At 35.6% G+C, this 27,290-nt stretch overlaps 2 protein-coding genes across 3 annotated transcripts in view; one reads left to right on the top strand and one right to left on the bottom strand.

The window, feature by feature from the left end:
* Positions 1–13,927, bottom strand: part of LOC150094421 (pleckstrin homology domain-containing family J member 1-like) — a 137,841-nt gene extending 123,914 nt beyond the window's left edge. For both annotated transcript variants that reach the window (XM_090412248.1, XM_090412249.1), the window contains exon 1: positions 13,603–13,927. In XM_090412248.1, coding sequence (XP_090268374.1) covers positions 13,603–13,696 — 94 coding nt within the window. In that variant the 5' untranslated portion in view covers positions 13,697–13,927. The remainder of the gene's footprint in view (positions 1–13,602) is intronic.
* A 112-nt stretch (positions 13,928–14,039) lies between these two features.
* LOC150094420 (BET1 homolog) overlaps positions 14,040–27,290 on the top strand; it is a 61,998-nt gene continuing 48,747 nt past the window's right edge. The window contains exon 1 of the mRNA XM_090411898.1: positions 14,040–14,331. Coding sequence (XP_090268024.1) covers positions 14,310–14,331 — 22 coding nt within the window. The 5' untranslated portion in view covers positions 14,040–14,309. The remainder of the gene's footprint in view (positions 14,332–27,290) is intronic.

Genomic DNA, 27,290 nt, shown 5'->3' with positions numbered 1-27,290 from the left:
GGAGATACAAAGGCAGAAGCAATGAGAGGTCATCCTAACTTATAGGAGTTGCCAAAGGGTATGCAACCTTATTATTAAATTCCTCCGGATTCAGAGAAAGATGTTGAGAGTTTATTTTTCACTTGGTTAGACTATAATAAGTTTAGTTTAATCCTTTATCCAAGTGAGAGCAAACAAAGTTTGCACCTGAAAGTATCTTCAGGACTGGGGAAAGGTAGTGCAACACCAGGTTGCAAAGGTGGAGAAAGTGGAGAACGCCTATAAGTTAGGATGACCTCTCATCTCCACTACTGGGCCTGGCTCCCACTGACGAGACCTCAATAAAGGTCGAAACCGGTATGGGTAGTGGCCCTTGCCTTAATGCATAGCATTACACATATCTGCAAGGAGATGTGCTTTGCATTATGGGAGATACTGAGATAAGAGTAATGAGAGCTTTCTCCACCTTTGCAACCTGGTGTTGCACTACCTTTCCCCAGTCCTGAAGATACTTTCAGGTGCAAACTTTGTTTGCTCTCACTTGGATAAAGGATTAAACTAAACTTATTATAGTCTAACCAAGTGAAAAATAAACTCTCAACATCTTTCTCTGAATCCGGAGGAATTTAATAATAAGGTTGCATACCCTTTGGCAACTCCTATAAGTTAGGATGACCTCTCATTGCTTCTGCCTTTGTATCTCCACTACTGGGCCTGGCTCCCACTGACAAGAACTCAATAAAGGTCGAAACCGGTATGGGTAGTGGCCCTTGCCTTAATGCATAGCATTACACATATCCGCAAGGAGATATGCTTTGCATTATGGGAGATACTGAATCCGGAGAGATACTTTCCCTGAATCTGGAGTAATTTGATAATAAGGTTGCACACCCTTTGGCAACTCCTATAAGTTAGGATGACCTCTCATTGCTTCTGCCTTTGTATCTCCACTACTGGGCCTGGCTCCCACTGACGAGACCTCAATAAAGGGTCAAAACTGGTATAGGCAGTGGCCCTTGCCTTAATGCATAGCATTACACATATCCGCAAGGAGATGTGCTTTGCATTATGGGAGATACTGAAATAGGAGTAATGAGAGCTTTCTCCACCTTTGCAACGAGTTGCACTACCTTTCCCCAGTCCTGAAGATACTTTCAGGTGCAAACTTTGTTTGCTCACACTTGGATAAAGGATTAAACTAAACTTATTATAGTCTAATCAAGTGAAAAATAAACTCTCATCTACTATTTCAACTACCTTATATGACAAACTAAAAATTATTATAATATGCATTAAATAATATACAGAAAAAGTATGAACAGTACATAAAGAAGAGTGGTGCTCAGTGCTGTCAGAAGAAGATGGCTGCCAAAACTGCTCCACCAAAGATGGTCTTATTTATTTAATATTGGTGACAAACTGTATACATAATAATGATGGAAGTTGTTAGGTGTTGTAGCAAATTATGTGTAATACAACTTACAGTTAATGAAGACAACCAAACAGGGAGCACAAGAACTGAATGTGGTGAATGGTGTGAATTTTTCAAAGATAGTTTGTTTTTGAGCATGTAGCATGTGTGTGTGTGTGTGTGTGTTTTGGAAGTTTTTTTCACTTGGTAATACTATAAATTAAAGATGCCAAGAAAGTATATTCTTCATTTAATCCATTAACCAAGTGTAAGCAAACAAAGTTTGCACATGAAGTTTCTTCAAGACTGGGCTACTGGTATATAGAGACTAATATCTTCACATCAACTGCCTTAGTATTCCATAACGCAACACACACAGCCCCTGTCGGACATGTATAATTGTATGGAAAGCTATAATTGTCTGTGCAAATTAAAGAAATTGTCCATGAAGACTAAAGCAAGTAAAAAGAACTTTATCACAATACCCCAAGTAAATTAAAAAATGAATGTGGAAGAACAACTTTACTGAATGCAGGCAGTCAGAAGCAAATGAGATTGTTTACATAAGTACTTGCTTTACTAAGATTTATCAACCAGGCATATGTAACATGTGGTGCACATCCCACTACATTTGATGAAGAGATGCATGAGAATGAGGTTCAAGAGCTGTTGTATAACTTGGATATGCATTCAGCAACTGAGCCAGATTGGATATCGGCATGCATACCAAAGCATTATTCAGCAAACTGGCTTCATGCTTGATATCTCAGGGAAGAACCCAAAAGAATGAAAAAGAGCGTATAAGAGCGATGCAAAAACCGATGTGTCTAACTACTGACATATCAATATCTCTGGAGTGGGGTTGAAAATTTTAAAGGAATTGGTAAGAACTTGCATAAAGAAATGGGTCTATACCTTGCAAAGAACATGCATGGGTTTTCTAAAGGGAGGTCATGTTTTAGCAATTTGCTTATATTTTATAATAGTAAGTTGATGAGTTGAATAAAATAAATGGATAAACTATGATGCTGTTGGTTTTTGTTAAGGCATCTCATAGAATACCACATACCACATGAAAGGCTGTTGCATAAACTGGAGAATATAGGTTTGGAATATAAGCTCTTGACTTGGAAAAGTAGATGGTTGACAGAGACAGATATCAATAAAGTGGTATATGGTGGGTGTGAATCTACAAATTTAAGGTGACCAATGATGTTCCTCAATGATCAGTCCTTGGATCATTGTTCGACAAGAGATGTTCAATTGTTTGCTGATGATGCAAAGATAGGCAGGGTAATCAGAGATGCTACTGATATACAACATTTACTGAGTGATTTGAATAGACTGGAAGTGTAGGTAAACAATAATGGTATCAATTTGATGTTATTAAGTGTAAAGTTATGCAGTATGTCATGATACGATATCCAACAGCATATTATACTTGTGGGATTATATAATTAGAAACTGATGAGTCTAAGGATCTTGGAATTATGGTGGATAGGAAATTGAAGTTCAAAGGTTACATTGCAAAAACTTCAAATACATCTCACTAGAATGTTAAGATAAACACCGACAAGTAAGGACATTGTCTTTACTTATTTACATTGACATGGACATTTCATACATATTACAAGGATACTTGTTACCTTACACTCGATCTTCATGTAACTGATTTCAATAGAGATATCAAATGCTTTTTTGGATAATTCACCATCATGTTTTTTTTTAATTAATTTTTTTAACAGTTTATTATCATTATCAGAACTGCATGGAGTACAAAGATACATCATGAGAGATCCCATTGTCACAAACATAGCTCATCATACCATGCCTTACATGCTTTTACTATCCTTGTACTCAATGTACAAAAAATAGGATAGAAAATTGAAGTTCAAAGTTCACAATGAAAAACTTCAAATACAACTCAGACAATGACTGGATATGTTAAAACAAACAACACCTTCCTATCACTCACCATTCCATGTAAAAAAAACCTGGTCAATGTTCTCTCCTGCTCATACCCTCCTTATTGTCCTCTCCTGTCATCCCCCATCCTATGAAACATTCATCCACATTGATCTTGCAATAACCTTTACCAACTTATGTCTCAATTGTATCCCCACCCTCCTATTCACTGAACTCTGCAAATTGCATTCCCTCAATCAGTCTTCATAGTCAACATTCCAGAGACAAGAGACCACCTTAGTCAATCATCTCTAGACCTTTTGCAACATCACTTCATCTTTTTGAAAACCAGGTGACCAAATCTATGCATAAAAATCCATGTGGCCCGATCAAAGTCTGATACAACAGAACCATAACATCCTTACTTCTATATGTTATTCTCTGAATCAACGCTATAATCCTGTGTGTTGTCCTCACAATTTTAGAAGTCTGCTTGAAATGTCCAATCCTTGTCCACCATTACCCCAGATCTCTCATCTCCTCCTCCTCTAAGATATCCTTATCAACTGTATACCGCACATTCCATTTATGCTTCCTGAATTTTATTACCTTACATTTTGCAACACTGAACTTACAACCCCACTCATTTGGATAATGCAAATCAGGGTATAATAATCCATGTGGCCCGATCAAAGCTTGATACAACAGAATCATAACATCCTTACTTCTATATGTTATTCTCTGAATCAATGCTATAATCCTGTGTGTTGTCCTCACAATTTTAGAAGTCTGACTGAAATGTCAAGTCCTTGTCCACCATTACCCTAGATCTCTCATCTCCTCTAAGATATCCTTATCAACTGTATACCGCACATTCCATCTATCCTTCCTGAATTTTATTACCTTACATTTTGCAACACAGAACTTACAACCCCACTAATTTGGATAATGCAAATCTGTGCATAATAATCCATGTGGCCCGATTAAAGCCTGATACAATGGAACCATAACATCCTTACTTCTATATGTTATTCTTTGAATAGCATATAGAAGTAGGGTGTATATGGAATTAAAGGATAAAGGCATGATACATGGGAATCTATCTGTTTTAAGGGAACATCCAAGAAAGATTGGTAGGTAGTAATACCCTGATGAGGCTGCAAAACACTGTGAAAATAGGCATTGCATTTGTAATTTACTCACTTTGTATATTAAAGTGACAGCAAGGTTGGATAAGGGAAATAACTATGCTGTGATATAATTAGATTTTGCAAAAGGCATTTGACAGGATACTGTTAAACAAATTAGAGTACAGAGCATATAGGAATGTAAGAAAGTCTAATGGGCAGGTGATGCAAAATACAGCCTCTCTCTGCCAAGTCAATCCCATCTTCCAGTGATGTGGCCTGCTTCCAAACTACTGAGGCCATGTTATTATTATTTACATGGGTACTTCATGGAGTCAAAAGAATGATCATGGGAGATCTACTCTATCCATTAACAAAATATCTATCATACATGTCCTTAAACCTATTCATTGTTGGGGGTGCTCACAACCACCTCTGGCAATCCCAACTCATTCACTACTCCAAGTAAAGAACCTAGTCCACATACTCTACTAACCACACTCTCAGACAACTTCCAAGTGCGACCCCTCATTTTCCCCTTACTCCCCGTGTATTGAAAAATTTCCTTTGTGTAAATCTTCAGTATCATCAAATTCCTGCCATATACCCTCAAGGGGTGTAAAGGACAAAATAGTACTACATGAAAAATTTACATCATTACTAACTTCCTATCTATAATTTTCCTCCAAATCAGTCTGTTACTTGTCAAGACTCCAACATTATCAGTTCTAAGGCACGTTTTACCATATCAGTCCACCTATATCTTGGTCTTCCTCTGGGTCATTTTCCTGCCAACCTTGCAGAGAACACTTGTTTTGCTAATCTTTTCTCACCCATTCTGTTTAAGTGACCATACCACCTCAGATTAGCTCTTCTAACGCATTCCTGGATGCTGACAATGTCAAGTACTTTCCTAATATCCTCGTTTTTAATATGATATTGCCATTGATGCCATCTGTTCACACCTCTAATCTTTCTCAGGACTCTCTGCGGTCTCTAGTCTGGTCAAGTGTTTTACTTCTGACCCAACTCTCAGATCTATAAGTTAAAACTGGTTTGAACACGTCATGTATACAACTAATTTAGTGTTCTGACTAATTTCTCTCTTATTCCATATGAATTTATTCAATTGACTTCCCACCATACCAGCTTTGTTGATTCTGTTGTCTATTTCCATATTCAATTTACCATTTTCACTGAAAATCGTGCCTAAGTAGCTGAAATGTTTTACTTGTTCCACAGGTTCTCCATTCACAAGCAGTTGACATTTTCAACGATTCTGCCTATTTTTATTGTCTTCGTCTTTTTATTGCTGACCTTCATACCATATCTATTACAACAGTTCCTCAATTTAGTCAGAGAATCTTGCAGACTTCTAGCAGATTTATTTAGAAGTATAACATCATCTGCATAAAGCGAAGAGCTGACATTAACACCTCCAATTTTGATATCATGTTTAATACCACTTTCCTTCATAATGTGATCCATATAAATAATGAATAACAGAGGGGATAATATACATCCTTGTCTGACACCAGATTTAACATTAAACCATCTTCCTGTAATTCCTTCAATTCTAACTGCTGACTTACAACTCAAATAAAGACTAAGTATTGCTTGATATAATGAACCTTTGACACCATATAACCATAGCATATTGAATAGCTTCTCTCTTGGCACCCTGTCATATGCCTTTTCCAGATTGACAAAACTTAAATACAGATTTTTGTTATACTCCCATGCTTTCTCATGTATTTGTCATAAAGAGAAGATCTGATCTTGACAGCCGCTATTTGTCCTGAATCCAGTTTGTTCTTCACCAAGCTTTTCTTCCACAATTCTTCTCAACCGTTTCTCAAGTATACTTGCATAAATCTTACCAGGAACACTCAGTAGGGAAATACCTCTGTAATTCTCACATTCAGTTTTATTTATCTTTTTATATATGGGTACTACGAGAGCTCTACTACACATCACTGAAGGGAATCGATCCCAGGTCTTTTCGACCAAAGGGGCTTCGTCTATACTGACTGAGCTACAGAGGCTCCAAGAAGGTGTATATGTAAGCAGGTCATTAGGACAAGCTGAGTCAGCTTTCAGGAGTGCCATGTCATAAGAATTTTGAGGGAATAAATGGTGGAGATGTATAGGAGATGGTCAAGGAGTTTTTAAACAAAGCAGTATCAGCCTCTATATCCAGAGTAAAGAGGATAAATCAAGTAGGTAAGATGTATGAATAGCATTATCAAGCAAGAGTTGCAAATAAAAATTTGTGGAGAAAGTTTTAAAAAAAGTGATCAGCATGCCAATGAGCAGTACAAGGCACAAGCAAGGAGAGTGACCTGTATGGCAAGGAAGGCCAAAGTTAATTATCAGAGGAAGCTAGCTGATGAGGCCAAAAGAAATCTTAAAGAGTTTTTTTTCTCTATGTCGCAAGCAAAAAAGTAATGACTATAAAAAGTTGACTTTAAAAGTTATTGATGGTAAGGAAGTAACAGAAGCAAATAGTTGAGTTACTAAGTGATCATTTTACAAAAGTGCACCATCTTAATTGTGACACTGCAATGCCACACGCATCACTGATTGATGGGAGAATAGAGATGGAAGAAAGAGATGTGCTTAGGATATTGCAGAGCCTTAATGCAAACATGCCGATGGGATCAGACGGCATATCAGCCATTGTGTTACAAGAATGTGCAAGAGAATTAGCAACTCCTCTGACCAACTGTTTAATTTAAGCCTCAGTTCTGGTAAGGTTTCAATGGAGCAGAAAAAGGGCAAAATAATTCCATTGCATAAAGTGAGAAGTTGCAAATTATAGGTGAATTATATCAGGTGTGATGAGTAAGGTTTTGAAGTTAATAGAAGTCAGAATTCAGGATTGAATTCTGACATCAATCATGTTGATCCTTATGTACTTTATAAGGATCAACATGGTTTTGTGAGGGATAGGTTTTGCTATAGTGATTTACTTACTTTCCATAATAAGGTAACAGTGGAGTTGAATAAAGGAAATGCTTACTCAGTGATACTGCTGGACTTTGCAAAGCCATCTGACAGGATTCCACAGGGAATCCTGTTGCATAAATTGGAGGAAATGGGAATGGATCTGAAACATGATTTGGATTAGATGGTGGGTGTTGGACAGATATCAAAGAATAGTTTATGGAGGAGTTGAGTTCTAGAAGAAGGCAGGTGGCTTAGTTTTTGGTCATCTGTTGTTTATTGGAAGTTTTTTCACTTGGTTATACTATTAATTAAAGATACCAAGAAATGATATACTTGGTTTAATCCTTTATCAAAGTGTAAGCAAACAAAGTTTGTGACTAAAATATTTTCAGGACTGGGGCAACTCATATGCAGAAGCTAATAACTTCATATCACTTGCCTTTGTAACCCCATAATGCAAAGCACTTATCCTTATGGATATGTATAATGCTATGCATTATGGGAAGGGTCACTACCCAGACCAGTTTCGCCCTTTACTGAGGTCTCGCCAGTGGGAGCCAGACCTACAGGTGATAAAAAAAAATACTTAAGGTGCAAACTTTGTTTGCTTACACTTGGATAAAGGATTAAACCAAGTATATAATTTCTTGGTATCTTTAATTTAAAGTCTGTTGTTTAATTTGTACATAATGATATAGGAAATAATTTGATGGGAAATATCCAGTTATTTAATGCCTTCGTAGCGCAACTGGAAGAACAACAGTACGTTGCCCCCTTCGATTGGAAAAGGCCTAAGTTCGATTCTCGTCATGACGTCAGGAATTTTTATATGGACTTTTTCAATTGAAGGTGATTGGTGGCCAGTAGATGGCGTTGATGTAAATGATTGGTAACAGAAGTTCGGTATAGTGGTGGAGATGGAGAGTTGTACAGTAGGTGTCCTCCCGTGATGAGTCTTTAGACTCCTTGGAGGTGTCACGAATAATAATAATAATAATAATTTGTTAATGATGCAAAACTGGGAACATCTATAGTCAATGAAAGTGATATGCAGATTTTGCAGAATGACTTAAATAAGCTGGCAGTATGGGGAAAAGGTAAATGACTGCCTGTTTGACGTAGCCAAGTGTAAGGTGATGCAGTTTGGGGAGGATGAGATTACATGCTTTGTACTATATTGATGGAACTGAACTGTAAGAAGTTGGCAAAACCAGGAACCTGGGGGGGGGGGGGATTGTGAACAGAGAATTGAAGTTTAGAGGGCACATTACAAAAGTGGCCAAAACAACACATTAAATTATATGGTTCTTGAAACAACACAACGACAAGCAAGGATAGAGAAGTTATTGTTCCACTTTATAAGGCATTAATATGGTCATGTTTAGACAACTGCATACAGATCTAGTCACCTGGATTCCTTAGTAATGAAGTGGTGGAGAGGATTCAGGAAGGTGGGGGGGGGGATGCCAAAGATTGCGGCAGGTCTGTGGAATGCTACCTATGGCAATGGACTGAAGGTATGTGGGCTCCAAAATCTAGCTAATAGGCATAATAGAGGACATATGATAGAAACATATAATTAAAGGAATTTTATATGATTGACAGTCTTTTTTCAGTACAGTGTAGGTAAGTGTAGTTAAACAAGGATTTTATGCCTGGATTTTTTGTTTGTAGGGTGTGATGCATTGCCAGAGTTGGTTGTGAGTGCTTCATCTGTGAATGAGTTTAAGGAGAGGAATGACGGGTATTGTATTAATAATACCTATCATACCTCTACTACCTAGTGTGTCAAACAGTGGGACTCCTGATATAAGACTCCTGACTTCACAGAGATACCCAAATAATAACAGCAATACAGTACTGTACTGAATATGAAATCCAGTTAAAACACACCAGATAGAAACATATGATAGAAACATATAATTAAAGGAATTTTATATGATTGATAGTCTTTTTTCAGTACAGTGTAGGTAAGTGTAGTTAAACAAGGGTTTTATGCCTGGATTTTTTGTTTGTAGGGTGTGATGCATTGCCAGAGTTGGTTGTGAGTGCTATATCTGTGAATGAGTTTAAGGAGGGAATGACAGGTATTGTATTAATAATACCTATCATACCTCTACTACCTAGTGTGTCAAAACAGTGGGACTCCTGATATGAGACTTCTGACTTCACAGAGATACCCAAATAATAACAGCAATACAGTACTGTACTGAATATGAAATCCAGTTAAAACACACCAGATAGAAACATATGATAGAAACATATAATTAAAGGAATTTTATATGATTGACAGTCTTTTTTCAGTACAGTGTAGGTAAGTGTAGTTAAACAAGGGTTTTATGCCTGGATTTTTTGTTTGTAGGGTGTGATGCATTGCCAGAGTTGGTTGTGAGTGCTATATCTGTGAATGAGTTTAAGGAGGGAATGACAGGTATTGTATTAATAATACCTATCATACCTCTACTACCTAGTGTGTCAAAACAGTGGGACTCCTGATATGAGACTTCTGACTTCACAGAGATACCCAAATAATAACAGCAATACAGTACTGTACTGAATATGAAATCCAGTTAAAACACACCAGACTAAGAATTTAAACCTTCTTCTGCCTTCTTTGATCAAACAAGTTTCTTTTTTCTTTTCTTTTTAATGTCTTAAATAAATTGATGTTACAAACTGTTTTTTACCTACCAATAGCACATTGAGTGCAAGTATAAATAAATACACCTGTGTGTGTATGGGTATATATGTATGTTACATATATATATTATGCACATACCTTCTTTAATGTGTGTGTGTACACACACACACACATACATATACACACACACACACACGATGGAGGAGTCTGGAAAGTTCTGATAAACACCTAGAACAAACATAAATTTTGTCTTCTTATATATCCTAAAAGAAAAAGAAAAATTATTACAATTTGATGAAACATGGAGGTTAAAAGGTTTTAAGATATGTCCTTTCTTGTGGTATATCAGGTGCTTTAATATAATTTTTGTTTGGTGTTTATCAGAACTTTCCAGACACCCCCCCCCCCCGCTCGTGTGCGCGCCAAATTTGCAATATCAAATTCCAACAAAAAGATTGTCGTAAATGGACATGGCGCTCCTTCGATGGCAAAAACAGGAATATGATCAACCTGATATTAATAGACCAGAAATGGAGAACCTCAGTTCAACAGTGCAGATCATTCCAAGGAGCTGATATTGATTCGGACCACAGCTTAGTGATTGGGAATATAAGACTAAAACTGAAACAGAAGTACAAAGGAAAGTTCCAAAAAGCTAGAGACATCTCAAAACTGAATGAAGACAGACTAAGAACAGCATATCAGAACATATTGGAAACTAAGCTTAAGACCCCAAGTGGAAAACAAAATATAAATATAAGAGCAGAACGACCGACTACAGTGCTAAAAAAAAGCAGTAGAGGAAGTAATTCATGAAAGAGAAAAGATCAACAAGAAATGGATAACTCAGGAAACCCTAAAATTGGTACAAGAGAAAGGAGAACTAAAACTTAAAAGAGATAATTCAGAGGCAGCAGATGAGTTATACCATTAAAAATGCAATGAAGTACGGAAAGCAGCAAGATCTGATAAAGTCAAATGGTTGGAGTACCAGTGCAAAGACATTGAACAGTACTATGGAGAACACAAAACTAGAGAGGTCTACAAACTTATAAGAAATGTCAATAGGAAGTGGCAAACAAGATCATGAGCAGTCAAAGATGATCAAGTATTGATGGACAAGACCGAAATCATACACAGATGGACAAGATATTGCAGCAAACTATATAAAAATCAAATAAATAATACTGCAACAGAAATAATCAAAGAACTAAAAGCAATCTCTCCACCAGCAGAGATCTCTGAAAATGACATCTTGGAAGAGAAGGTGAATAAGGCTATAAAACATCTTAAGAACAACAAGAGTCCTGGAGATGACAACGTAATAGGCGAGATGCTAAAATATGGGGAAGAATCAGTTGTAAAAGAAATGCATATGCTATGTAATGAAATATGGAGATCAGGGTATGCCCCAGAAGACTGGAAAAAATCGGTCTTGGTTGTTCTTCATAAGAAAGGCAGTGCTTTAGAATGCACCATGATAACTAATAATTAAGGAATTGACAGTGTACACTAGAAATATAAATTAAATAAACTTTAATATATACTTTCCGATATTTTGGCAAATGTCACGTTGCCATCTTCTAGGGAACTTAATACAAAGACAAGCGTACACAAGTACTACATAACAGCAAATGAGAACCAAAGCTAGGAAGTTAACATTTTCCTAAAGTCCCCTGGTGGGCTATATTGGTAGTTCTTGGCCTTTGGGCTGAAGTTCTTCTGATAAATGTTTCCCAAATTTGGGGCAGTCTCATGCATCCAAATTTGTTGAGGTTTGGCATGTTCCTAAGGGCTGAGGTTGATTCCATGAATAGTCTTTCATATTTGAACTTGCTATGGTGCAGCAAGTTCAAATATGAAATCAGCCTCATGGAATCAGCCTCAGCCCTTAAGAACATGCCAAACCCCAACAAATTTGGATGCATGAGACTGCCCCAAATTTGGGAAACATTTATCAGAAGAACATCAGCCCAAAGGCCAAGAAATACCAATATAGCCCGCCAGGGGACACCATCAGGACTTTAGGAGTTATGGAGTACTTGTATGCACTTGTCTTTGTATTAAGTTCCCAAGAAGATGGCAACGTGACGTTTGCTGAAATATCGGAAAGTATATATTAAAGTTTATTTAATTTATATGTCTAGTGTACGCTGTCAATTCCTTAATTATTAGTTATCATGTTTAACCAGTGTATAAGCCTGAGTCATCTTGGCAAAGTGTTGATGTAAATACTAACAGAATGCCTGAAAGGTCATATGGAGGCACATCTTCCTGATGAGCAAGCCGGATTTTGAAAAGATCGAAGTACAGTGCAACAAATACTCACACATAGACTAATAGCAGAGAAAGCTCAAAGAAAGAACAAAAAGATATACTGCTGTTTCGTGGACTTCCAAAAAAGCATTTGATAATATTGACCAAAATATAACATGGGCTGTCTTGAAATCCTATGGTGTGGACAATAAATTGATCTGCCTGCTGAAAGATATAAACAGCCAAGCACAAGCAAAAATCAGAATAGCAGGTGTGACTGGGGGTTGGTTTGCCACTAGTCAAGACACAAGAGAATAAATTTTTATAAGTAGTAATATAATATTTCTCTTTTAATATATAATTTGAATTTCAATCAGACTACTGGTGCAATATGCGGCACCTATCATCGAGATATTTGTGTAAATGGCATGAGAATAAACTACCTCTGCTTTGCAGATGACATCATCCTAATTGAAGAAGATGCAGCAAGGCTGGAACAGACATTGAAAACACTATACACAGAAGGAAAAAGATATGGACTAAATCAGCTTTGAAAAAACTAAAACAATGATATTTGGACAACAGGATGCAGATTACTGAAGAGCGTTACCATAGACAGATTTCAACTGGAAAATGTGGAACACTTCGCATATCTTGGATGCCACATGATGCATGCCTTGGACCCAAAAAAAGGGATAAAAATTAGAATAGCCAGAGCAACAACTATTTTAAAAGCCATGGACAAAATATGGAAGAGTGAGCTATAAAGATGCAAACTAAACTGTGCATTGTAGAAACCTGTATATTCAGCAGCATGCTCTATGGATGTGAGGCCTGGGTACTCCTGAGATAATCTGAAAGGAGGATATTATTAGCATTTAAGAGGAAGTGCTATAGAAAGAGCTTGAGAATAAACTGGATCCAGAAAGTGAACAATGAGGAAATCTACAGACGAATACAACCAAAAGAAAACCTGATCCAGAAAACAATCAAAAGGAAACTACGACTCTTTCGCCATATATGTAGATGAGAGGAAAATAAAAATAACGCTGTTTGGGATGATTGAAGGAAAGAACACAAAAGGAAGACCAAACAGAATGGGGCGATGACATTGTCTAATGGTGCGGAAACTCTATACAGAAACTGAGTCATCTTGCACAAAACAGAATGCAATGGAAGAATCATATCAAGATGGCATCAGACACCTACGCGCATTGGACCCATGTTTGTTGATAATGATGATGATATATATATATATATATATATATATATATATATACACACACACATATTATGCGCATATACCTTCTCTAAAATATATATTATGTACATACCTTCTCTAAAACCTGGAGTTTTATGATTCATCCTGCCTTCTTTATCTGCTTTGCTAAGAGCCAAAGAAAGTAGTTCTTTATCATTAAATCTCATTTTCTTCGGCCTGTTATATTTCTGAATTATATACCACTTGAAAACACAGTTATAGATTTAATGCCTTAATTAAACATGAGGAACACATGGTTCGAAAATATCTGACACATAGATAGGCGTAGGTTATTTTCATTATTACATTTCGTTCAAGTAAAATAACTAACTTCAGCACCTAATTAACATCACATCAAGCATCGCTATGTCACACGTATTGAAGATTTATAAACTTGTTTTAAAAGCACCACATACCTACTAACAATAACAGCATTTAATTTACAACGACACCTAACAACGGAACGCTATTCATTAAAGAGGTCGCTTCAGTAATAATAATTCAAGTTGATTTGTTACGTGTTTCTGTGGTGATGTTTGGATATTTATAAGTAGTAATATAATATTTTTCTTTTAATATATAATTTGAATTTCAATCAGAGTACTGGTGCAATATGCGGCACCTATCATCGAGATATTTGTGAAAATGTATGTATTTGTCTTAAATACATTCTAGCCGAATTATCAAACATTCCTGAGAAGCCCGAGGATTCGCCAAGTTTTCTTTGGGAGAAACATATGTTAAAAATTTAAATTTTCTGTTTATCGAATTCCTAAGAAAATGAGACGAAGCTATCACATAAGTATGTTTTTCTTTAACTCGGCAAGATACGACAATATTCCGCCGGTTTATATCATTTCATGTATAATATACTCTATCAGCATGTTAAAATATACATTAATCTGTAATACGCAGTGTAATGAAAGCGACATTTCCTCCCCTCCCCACATTACTGTTGTGGAATCCGCAGCTCTTCGCTGATGCCTTCTTTTATTTTATTTTATTTTATTTTATTTTTTTTAATTACCGTGATAAGAATGAATCACCATGATCAAATTATCGATATATATATATAGATAGATAGATATACACACACTCAAGGGATGTACAAGATACTAAGTACTACATGTTAAGTGTACATTATTAAATTGAGCACTTTTTTGTTGTATAATAGGTGCCGGTTCGCATTCTTTACTAGCAGGAAAAGTTGACAATTAAACTGTGCCGCATCCTTATGTCACGTACAACTGTTAAAGGTTCCTGTATGCCGTATTGTTGCGCACTGCACCCCCCCCTCCCCGACAAAAACAAAAAAAATCAAATTCCTATCGACAGTTTTCCACCAAATTTGATATTTGTCAGGACTTCAGTATTGTCAGATCTCGTCTTTCCGTCTAACAAGGTACCTCCAACTGCATAAATCCACTTAAACCTTTATATTGCTTAGTCTCTTTCTGCCATTCTGGTATCCAGTCTGCAGTTGTTAAACTTTCTTCTGCATTTTGTTTAAATGACTATACTAGCTTAGTTTGGCCGCCAACAATATCAAGTTTATTACTGATGTCTTCACTTTTAATGAGATTTTAATATTAGTATGACATGTTCACTTCACACAGATTTCTCCAAAACATATTTGTCGTTGCTAGCCATTGAATAACTGTTTTTTCTAACCTCCTCTCAGATCACTACGTTAGAATTTGAGCACCATCTTGTTTACAGCTGTCTGTGTTTCGGCTAATTTCTCTCATATTCCATATGAATTTTATTCATCTGACTATCCACCATACAAGTTATGCTTATTCAATTAATTTCAAAACTTAATATACCATCAAAACACAAAAAAAAAAAAAATTACAGTAATTATTCAATTTATTTAAGTATTGTGTTATGAATCCTTGTACTAGATTTATTTTAGCTAATAACATCATCTGCATAAAGTAAAAAGCTGAAATTTACATCTATAATTTGAAGATTTAATCTCACCTTTCTTCAAAATGTCATTCATGTAGATAATAAATAACAGTGGAAATAGTGTGTACTCAAACTTGATTTCTCATTCAACTATTTTCCTGCTTTCTTCATTTATAACTGGTAACTTAAACTTTATTGCTTGGTACTTGGTAATGTTCTATTTACTCCATATAACTGTAGCATTCTGAACAGCTTTTCTCTCAGCACCGTGATGCTAGCCTGGTTGGCCAAGTAGTTAACATACCAACCCTCCAACCTACAGGCTGTAGATTTAAATCATGGCTTGGGCGTTGATGTTTGTGATTAACTTTAGGTGGTGATGAATTTTGTTGCCTTGTGCAAGATCACTATTTTTCTTACTGGAGACTGGAAGTGGCTTGAAAAAGTTCCATGTGAGTCTCTAGAGCAGAGTTACATATTATGTAAAAAATTAATAAATAAAAATAATAAAATCCTTAGCTTGTGTGCAGTACTAATTTGCTATACATTTACAACATTTTTGTGGGAGTGATAAAGGGGAAAAAATACAGAGAGAGAGAATCTTTCTGAAATGTTTGGTCAAACTGTGGGCACCAAGTTTTACTGCCATATCTAATGACAAAAGGTTACATACAAAGTCAGAAAGACTTTCCTACAAAGATGTAGTATGCTGTCGGGGTATCGAATGCATCGCTAGATGAAATGTACAGACAACTGCACAGTTGGCTGGACACAAAAAATACACACACACACAGAATCTTTCTGAAATGTTTGGGCAAACTGTGGGTGCCTGTTCTACTGTAAAGTCTGATGACAAAAAAAAAAAGTTCACATAAATACAGTCAAAATGCAGTTAGGCTAACCAATGTCCCTTGTGTGCAAACTTGGCAGTAGGCACAGCGTTATGAAAATAAACATTATTTGCATTTGGATTGGCATCATACGGGAACACCTCACTAGTCAGTTCTTGCCGCTGATGCTGCTCAACGACTGGCAGTAACAACACTTGTTCGAGGGAGAATTACAATAGTTGTTAGAGGACGTGTCATTAGCACCACACTTGTGCATGTATGATGGAGAGCCAGTGTATTTTCATTTAATTGTTAGGGAACATATTGATTGTGCCTATCCTAGCCATTGGATAGATCAAGTTGGCCACCATAATCTCCCTATATGATGCCACTGGATTTCTTTGTATGGGGACAGCTGAAGGCTGATGTATATATGCTGCAACAGTGCTTAATGAACTGGCTCTTTGTTAAAAGATCCTGAATAGTTGTATGACAATGCAGTATATTCCAGAACTTATCAAATGTGGATAGCAGTAATACATATCACATGGTACAACATGATATGTATTACTGCACATGAATCTATTTCAAACATTTGCTGTGATGTAGCCATAGGTAGTTGCTTTCCTCAGTCATTTCCCATGTACAGTACTGCCTGACAATACAAACCTGTATTGTGAGTTAGTAAGCCTGTTATCATCTCAGAATATCGCCTGTTTTTGCCTTCTTTGTTTTGGTAGCACCAATTATGTCAACATGGTACTTCCTTAATCCCTTTGCCACTTCCACTTTTTCATTAATATTTCTAACATTGATAGTGCCCATCTTTAATTAAATCTGAAATGTTTTAATTAAAGAACTGTGGGTACCTATTCTACTGCCATATCTAATGACAAAAGGTTATAGAGTCAGAAAGACATTTGTATGTAACCTAATGTTTAGTTTGAGTTTCTCCCAGTTTTTTCAGACTTTTCACTGTTTGCCCAGGTTGCTGATTTTTTATTTTTTTTTTTTTCCACATGTAAAAAAATTTATGTGAAGTCAGTAACAGGGGCTTGATTAACCTTTCTATATACAGTATGTATATAGAATAGATCATTGATTATTGATGTTGTGTTATACTTATTTAGAAGTATAACACAACAGTGTGCAAGCAAGTGCAGCTATCAGAGCAAAATATTTATAAATCATTATTCATTGAATTTTTCATTTCCTCTAAACATTGGAAAACATGATAATTTTTTCTCTTGATTATTTGGGTTTCTTTTTAAATAAGATATTCCATTTGTTCAGAATTTAATTCAATAATGATAAAATTATAACTGTTCACTTAAGTTATATTTAAAAAAATAAAATAATAATGACTGTACTCTTCAGTACTGACAACACGGTTTAAATTATAGCATGTGACTGTGTTAGTAATAACTTTATTTTTCTGTTTTCAATGTACTTCTTTTTGTTATTTTCTTTATTTTGCTTATTCTTATTTAATTTTTGTTGTTGAAGTACAAGAAAAGACAGATTTAGTATACAAGAACACACACAGTGAGATTTGCATATGGAAAATCCATACAAATGTACTTGTTCTGGTGAAAATTGCCTTAATTTTAATTGCATCATTGTTTCAGAGCCAGTTGCAGAAAGCATTTTCACTCATTACAAGATAAATTATATTACATAAGAAATTATATTCTTGTTTAATCCTTTACCCAAGTATAAGCAATCAAAGTTTGCACTAAAAGTATCTTTATGACTAGGTTACTTGTATGTAAAGGCTATTGACATTAATTGCTGCTTTAGTAACCCATAATGCATAAACATTATGGGAAAGACACTACCTAGATGGGCTTAAACCTTTATTGAGGTTGAATCAGTGGTAAAAAGTCCTTCCCCCCCCCCTTGAGGACAAAGTAAATTATATACTTGTTTAATTCTTTACCAGGAAGATACCAAGACTGAATCTACCTTGGTATCCTGAGGCTACTGATGTAAAGTCAACAGTCTCTGTATATAAGTAGCCTAGTCATGGAATACTCCATGTGAAAATTTTGTTTGTTTACACTTGGGTAAAGGATTTAACAATAATATAATTATATTGCATTATATTATATAATTTGCACATGAAGTATTCCATGAATAGACTTGTATACAGAGATTGTTGTTATCATCTCAGAATATATTGTTGACTTTGCATCAATTTGTAACTAAATGGAAAGCTTTCTATAACTTTCTCTGGTCCTGAGTATTTCAATAATAAAGTGATACGGAGAGATAGAAGGCTCATATTTAATCTTTACAAGCATCAAGAAGCTTTAATAGAAGCAGCCAGCAATACAACAAAAGCCGCAATAGCAAAAATACGTAGAGGTGTAAGACAGGGGTGCTCTCTTTCACCCATATTGTTTAATCTGTACATTGAAGATGCAATAAATAAACTGAAAGAACTAAGATAAATGGAATTGATATTAACTGGCTACGGTTTGCTGATGATATAGCAGTTTTAGCTGATAATGAAAAAAAACTGAAAGCCACCCTAACAAAGATGGAAGAAATCTTCACACAGTACAGCCTAAAAATTAATTATAAGAAAACAAAATTATTAATTACAAGTAAAGCAAATCCAATGAAAATAAACCGGAAATAAATAATAACCTACTACAACAGGTATCCTCTTTTAAATATCTTGGAAGTCTTATCACAGAAGATGGAAGAAACCAATCAGATATTAAAGCACGAATAATCCTAGCCAAAAAAGCATTCTATAACAGAAGAAACATTTTTACCAGTAAAGGACTTAGCATCCAACTCAAAAAAAAAGGCTAGTGAAAACATACATATGGAGCATTGCATTATATGATTGTGAGGCCTGGACTGAAACAAGACATGAAAAAGTTGGAGGCATTTGAAATTTGGTGCTGGAGAAAGATGATGAAAATTAGTTGGACAGAAAAGAAAAGTAATGAAGAAGTTCTGAATATAGTTCATGAAGAGCGGTCATTAATGAAACACATCAATAAGAGAAGAAAAAGTCTAATTGAACACCATTTGAGGCATGGGGGACTGATTACAGAAATAATGGAGGGGACTGTAGAAGGAAAGAGGCCACAAGGCAGACCAAGAATTTCATATATAAATAACATAATGATGCTAACTGGCACTAAGAGTTATGAAGAGATAAAAAGGAAGTCACAAGACAGGATGTTGTGATGTGCTGCTATATTTACCAATTTTCGGATTGATGCACCAAAGAAGAAGACACCAATTTACTGCTAGTATATGGAAAATATATGGTTAATAGTAAAGTATTTTATTTAATCCATAGGTTCTCTGCTGATGCAGTTACTTTCCATATTCTTGCCTATTTTCAAATTTTGTGTCCTTTTACCAGTTTTCATACCAAATTTGTTACAGCACTTTAGAGTACAAGATTTGTACTGGATTTATTTAGGAATATAACATTTTTTTTTCATTTTCATAAACTAAATAACTGAGTTAAATATTTACAATTTTCATATCAGGTATAATTCCACTTTCATAATGTGTGATCCATATAGATGATTAAACAGTACAGAAGAATGCATGTATCCTTGGTTTTCACCCGATTTTACATCAAACCATCTTCCTGTACCTTCTTTAATTTTAACTATTGACATACAGCTTAAGTATAAACTCAAGATTGCTTTGTATTATGATGTCCCATCTACACCCTATAATTGCTGTGTTTCGAAATACTTTTCTCTTGGCACATTATCATATGCCCGTTGTAGATCTATAAAACTTAAATTTTCGAACTGTTTGTTTTAAATTTGTCTGATCTTAACAACCTTTATTTGTTTTGAATTGGCCAAATTTTCCTGGTTTTTCTTCTTCTTAGACTTTTACCAAAATTGTCATGTTCAGTTTTATTTCTCTTCTTATGGTTAGTACTATAAGAACCCTATGCTATTTGGAATTCAACCTTTTGTCCAGAGCCTTCTGAATTATGCTATGTACACTGTAAAATTTTTATACCTCCATCTTTGACTATTTCTTATCAAATATTTACTACAAATCTACTCCTGCTGCCTTTTATACATTTCAGGTTTCTGATGGTTTTCTCTACTATGAGAATTGATTTATTATCGTTATTTGAAGCATCCTCCAGGGAGTCACGGACTCATTGGGAGAGGCCACATATCACACGTATTCACCACCTCCAGTGATAATTTATTCCAATCATGTGCCACTCTATCATCATCATCAAATTCCTGATATATACCCTCAAGGGGTGTACAGGATATGATAGTACTACATGAAAAATTTCCACCATTACTAACTTCCTATCTACAATTTTCTTCCAAATCAGTCATTACCTGTCAAGACTCCAGTATTATCAGATCTTATATTTCTGTCTTCTAAGGCACTTTTTACTGTATCAATCCTCCTATATCTTGGTCTTCCTCTGGATCTTTTTCCTGCCAATCTGGCAGAGAACACTCGTTTTGCTAATCTTTCCTCTCCCATTCTGTTTAAGTGACCATACCACCTGAAATTAGCTCTCTAACACATTCCTGGATGCTGACAATATCAAGTTCTTTCCTAATATCCTCATTTTTAATATGATATTGTCATTGATGCCATTTGTTCATGCCCCTGATCTTTCTCAGGACTCTCATATCTGCGGTCTCTGGTCTTTGGTCAAGTGTTTTACTTCTAACCCTGCTCTCAGATCCTTAAGTTAAAATTGATTTGAACACTGTCTTGTATACAGCTAATTTAGTGTTTTGGCTAATTTCTCTCTTATTCCATATAAATTTATTCAGTTGACTTCCTGCCATATAGCTTTGTTGATTCTGTTCTGTTGTCTATTTCCATATTTAATTTACCATCTTCACTAAAAAGATGAAGATGAAAGTAGCTGAAATGTTTTACTTGTTCTACAGGTTCTCCATTCACAATGCAGTTGATATTTTTAATGTTTCTGCCTATTTTCATTGTCATTGTCTTTTTGATGCTGACCTTCATACCATATCTATTACAACAGTTATTTAATTTAGTCAGGGAATCCTACAGACTTGTAGCGGATTTATTTAGAAGTATAGCATCATCCAGATAAAACAAAGAGCTGAGATTAACACCTCCAAATTTTATATCAGGTTTAATACCATTTTCTTCTTCATAATGTGATCCATATAGATAATGAATAAGAGAGGGTAATGTACATCCTTGTCTGACACCAGATTTAACATGAAACTACCTTCCTGAACTTCCTTCAATTCTAACTTCAATGCTGACTTACAACTCAGATAGAGACTAGTATTGCTTGATATAATGCCCCATACCATATAACTATAGTATTTTGAATAGCTTCTCTCTTGGCACCTTCTACAAAACATATCTTTGTAGATACAGATCTTTGTTATATTCCCATGATTTCTCAACTATCTGTCATAAAGTGAAAATCTGATCCTGACGGACTATTTGGCCTAAATCCAGCTTACCAAGCTTCTCTTTCACAATCCTTCTCAACCATTTCTCAAGTATACTTGCATATATCTTACCAGGAACACTCAGTAATGAAATACCTCTGTAATTCTCACATTCAGTTTTATTTCCCTTTTTTATATATAAGTACTATGAGAGCTCTACTCCAATCATGTGGAATTCGTCCCTCTGTCCAGGCCTTCTGAGCTATGCAGTTCAGCCACTGTAAAGACTTTTATACTTCCATACTTGAGCATTTTTGGTCAGATATCATCTACTCCTGCTGCCTTTCCACATTTCAAGCTTTTGAATGGCTTTTTCTACTTCAAGTATGGATATGTATTCTTGACAGCATGCCTGGTCAGTGTTTTTTACCATTGTGCTGTCATCACTGCTTGTTTCATTTAGCAATTTTCGAATAATTACTCTATACTTCAAGGATATCTTTTTCTCCTGTTTTCATGTCATCTCTAATTCCTTTTACAGCACTCTTTCCTCCATTTCTGAGCTGCTTCTTCAACAACCTCCATAATATCTTGCCACCTTCTTGATATTTATTTTCTATGTTCTTTTGCCAAATTCCTCCCATGACTTTTGTTTAGCCAGTTTTATACAGTGTTTAGCTTTCTTAGATTTATCCAATCCCTTAATGCATAACAGTATACATATCCACAAGGAGATGTGTTTTGCATTATGGGAGATACTGGGATAGGAGTGTTGGTAGCTTGCTCCACCTTTGCTATGAGTTGCCCTGGTGTTGCACTACTTACACAGGTAAGATAGTACAACAGTATTGTTGGATTCTGATTATTTGGAAATTAGAATAAATGTTATTTGATTCAGAATCCAACATGATTTTCCATCACAAGAACTACATTTGTAAATATTATTTAATGTAAATAATATAAATTATAATTTGATATCATATAACCACCTTAATTATAACAAATATTTAAATATTTAATCAAAGGAATATGTTAATGATAATAAGATTATATATTAAATATTGTTAAGCTGTTTTATTTATTGTTATGTCAATATTGTAAGAACTTATATTTGTAATTTAATTACGCATTTATTGAAAAGCAAATATTCTAATTATTCCTATTTTGTGAAAGCTTAATGTTATGTAATAAATCAATGTAGTAGTATAGCCTAATGTAACATTCGCGAGAATGTTTACATTTATCGGTTGTCATAGAGATGCGTGAAATAAACGAGCGTGAGTGGAACAGAGCGTGGACTAAATAGAGAGGAGGAAATGTATACGAAGTGAGAGAGTTGGGACGGAAACTTGGAAGTGAAAGGAAGCAGGGTGATAAAATAAAGAAGTAGAAGTAAATAAAAGGTTCTTAAGGGTAGGAGTTAAGTGGATAATTTTTACAAGTGAGGGAGAACGTAACGAATTTTATAGTTAGCTGAAAGTGAAATCAGCAGTAATAATAGAAGGGAAATTAAAGCTACAAACGGACAAAATAAAAAGCTGAACGTTCAAGGAAGAATTCTGAATAAACCCAGCTGGTCTAGTATTGCAGCTTATTTCCGATTTGCCTTAAAGAGAACCTCACAGTGTTTTAATTAATTTATGAGTGGTAATAAGGATGGTTGAAGTGCCCTGTAATTGATGTCTAGAATTCTGAAGCGTAATTGATAATGCTTTAAGTATAACTGCGGATAAGTTTTGTAGATGTGTTTTTTATTCTTTAAGTGTGATAAATAAATTCCAGAAGTTTGCTCACAACTTAATAGATGTTCTAGGAACCATTTCCGGTAAGGTCTATCATAGTGTATTATTAACTTTAACTGTGGAAACCCTTCGTGATTGAGAGTTGGAGATAAGAATTGTTTGAAAGATATTTTCAGCTATTAGATCCTGTAATATTTTGAACTTATAGCATGACTGAAAAATGTGTGAAAACTAATTAGATTGGATGTTCAGTTATATTCATTTAAGTGTAAAGACTTTATAACCCAGAAGTTAAGAAGGTGTATGTGCAGACTTGGAAGATTGTGCTAATGTAATTGACTTGACTTAATGTTTGACTTATTTCTATTGTTTAAAATTATCAGTAAAATTTATGTAAGTGTTATAAGACCTATATTAAATGCTTTATTTGTTAACCTAACTGTTGTATTTGCCTGAAATTCTTTTTACTGCACCGTTCACAAAAATTCGAATCTAGCGGGAATCCCAAAGAGAGAAAATAAATACTTCGGCCTGAATGAATGAGAAGACTGCTTATTAACTTTGAATTGATCCTACTATTTCATATAGACTTATCTAAGGATAGAGTGGCGCAGTATAATAGAAATTTCTCTACCCATAGATTAGTAATCAATTTACAATTAGTTTTCTTTTATTTTATGAAAGTGACTTTTAACAAGATGGCAGATTCGAACATCAAGAGAACAACGTCACGACACTATATTCAGTCCTGAAGATATTTTCAGGCGCAAACTTTGTTTGCTCTCACTGGGATAAAGGATTAAACTAAATTTATTATAGTCTAACCTAGTGAAAAATAAACTTTCAACATTCTAAAAAGCTAATTGGAAGGGTTTTATGGAAGATCTCGACCGCTCCATAGAACAAGTCCCTCCAAACCCTCAAGAGTATCCTGAATTCATAAAAATACTGAGGAAAATCTCCACCAAACACATTCCCCGAGGATGCTGCACAAACTGCATTCCAGCCCTTTCCAGTGACATACAAGCTCAGTATGCTGATTACATACAACTTTACAACACCAACCCCTTCTCAGAAGAGACTATCCAAGCAGGAGAAAAATTATGCTCCAAGATGGCAGGGGAAAGGCGTTCCTCATGGAAAAAAGAAATAGAAGCAGAAAGGTATGGAACTTTATCAACAGAATTAGAAAGGATTTCACTAAGCCATATGAGCATCTGCAGGTAACAGCTAATCAAATTGCTCACCAGCTGCTGCTAAATGGAAAATTCCCTAAGCACCCAAAAAATAAGCTACTTAGTACCCCAAGTGAGGAACAAAATGTGATTAACTCAGATTTTACCATCATTGAATGCAATGCTGCCATAAACTATTAAAACCTAGAAAATCTGCAGGCCTTGATGATCTGTAATGAACAGATTAAACATTTTGGAACCAGGACTAAAGAGTGGTTATTAAACCTATACAACACTTGCCTCAGAACCCTAAGGATACCAACTATCTGCAGTCATGCCAAAGTGGTGGCCTTTCTGAAACCAGGGAAAACTCCAACAGAAGCAAAAAATTACAGACCTATATCACTACTCAGCGACTACTTTAAATTCTATGAACGATTAATTTTGAATAGGCTACAACTCCTAATCGAACCACATATTAGTGCTGAACAGGCTGGTTTTAGACCAGACAAATCCTGAACATCACAAATTCTCAACCTCACTCAATATATAGAAAATGGTTATGAGCAAAAACTAGCCATCGGAGCAGTCTTTGTAGACCTAACTGCAGCATATGATACCATAAACTATCTCACAATCAGAAATAAAATATACAGAATAACTAGAGACTATCACCTTGGCCTGATCCAATCACTCTTTAGAAAACAAATGCTTTTATGTGGACCTGGGGGGGGGGGTAGGAAGAGCCACTGGCACCTCCAAATAAATGGCCTCCCCCAGGGAACTGTGTTATCACCATTGCTTTTCAACATCTATGTCAACGATCTCCCCATTTTTCCAGGAACTAGAAATTTTATATATGCTGATGACTTTGCCATAGCTACTCAATCAAAAAATTTCAAGTCCATTGAAACTACTGTATCACTTGCCTTAAATAGTCTAACCACATATTATAGCAGCAATCAACTAAAACCAAATCCCTTGAAAACCCAGACAAGCCTTTTCCACCTTAACAATAAGGAAGTCAACAGGAAGCTACAGATTTCTTGGGAAGGCTCTAATATAGAACATTCCTGGAACCCAATCTAACTCGGTGTGACTCTCGATCGCATCCTCTCATATAAAACACACAGAAAAAACAAAGGCAAAAGTGAATGCAAGAAACAATATACTAAGAAAGCTTACCTCCTTCGAATGGGGTGCAGACCCTAGCACACTGAGATCTTCTGCCTTGGCTATTCTTCTGCTGAATATGCCTGCCCAGTATGATCCAGATCCTGCCATGCTGAAAAACTTGACTCACCATTGAATGAAAGCTGCCGCTTAATTACAGGATGCCTGAAACCTACACCACTAAAAGACCTGTATACTTTGGCTGGTATTGCACCTTCTTCAATTCGAAGATCTGCATTCTCAAATGACGAAAGAAGCAGACAAATGAATGATGAACGCCACCCACTATTCGACCAGACCGCAGTGCCCCAAAGACTAAGATCCCCACATAGCTTCCTGGCAACTATTGAACCACCTAAAAACCTCCCAGAGACAAGACTTCAACAATGGCTTGCACTATATCCTGAAAATAATACTGGTATTCCAACAGCCGAATCTTCCACGTGGTGCCCACTTGGACTGGAATACTTGGTAAAACTTCAACAGACTTCGAACGAAAGGACACTGCAAACAAAACCTCATAAAATGGGGCTACCTCACTGGCCCAGATAACTATGAGTGTGGGACAACCCAGTCCATGGAACATCTTTCTTTTCCCTTTCTTCCATCACCTTGCACAAAAGAGGATCTTATATCCTGCACAGAAAGAGCAGTTGATTGTGCAAGATACGGAGGAACATCTGACCATATTTATTGTATATATAAGTTATGTATAGTTTCCTTTTTTTATATTTAATTATTATTCTCTGTATAATTCACCTACCAATTTAAGCTGTTCTCATTTGTAATGTATCCTATTTTGTTGTAAATAATGTTGTACCGCTTACTACTGTACCACTTGTGTTTGGATATGAAATAAATAAATATCGACTTTCTGGAAATTCCTTGCAGGGAAGCAGAAGGTTACAGGTAGGATCTCACAGGGCAATATTAATGACATTGTCAATGGATTGCAGGGAGATATTCAGTTATTTGTAGATGATGTGAAGCTGGGAGGAGTTATTAGTAATAGTGCAGATGTGGTAGCTCTGTGAGAGGATTTCAATAAATTAATAGATGGGCAAATGAATGGGGTATCAGTTTAATGCAGCTAAATGTAAAGTCTTGAAGTTTGGGATAAATCAGGAACTGTACTGGAAGAAGTGGGATGCAGGTGATCTGTGGAGGGGGGGGGGCAGGTGATGATTGATAGAAACTTGAAATTCAGGGAACATACAGCAAAGGTGATGAAGGTAACCCAGGGGATTGCTGCTATATTGAGAAGGACGCTGACATGCAGAGATAAGAGAGTTATCATTCCATCACATTGCATTGTTGTCATTCCACCTGAAAATTCACTTGCTGCTGCAGTAGTAAGTGAATTTGTAGGTAGGATAATTGAAGAGTCAATTAACTGAAGATACAGTTACGTACTACTGTACCAGAATTCGATTGATAAACATACCTATTCAAGGGCTGATTATTTCACAGTTAAATAATTGAGAGATCACTATACAATGTAACATTAACACATCTCTATGAT

This window comes from Typopeltis vanoorti, chromosome 22 (genome assembly GCF_054136105.1).
Source record: "Typopeltis vanoorti isolate ZY-2024b chromosome 22, IOZ_Tvanoo_1.0, whole genome shotgun sequence".
In the NCBI taxonomy this organism is placed as follows: domain Eukaryota; kingdom Metazoa; phylum Arthropoda; class Arachnida; order Uropygi; family Thelyphonidae; genus Typopeltis; species Typopeltis vanoorti.
Note: the sequence above shows the minus strand (reverse complement) of the source record. Positions and strands in the feature narration are given on the sequence as shown.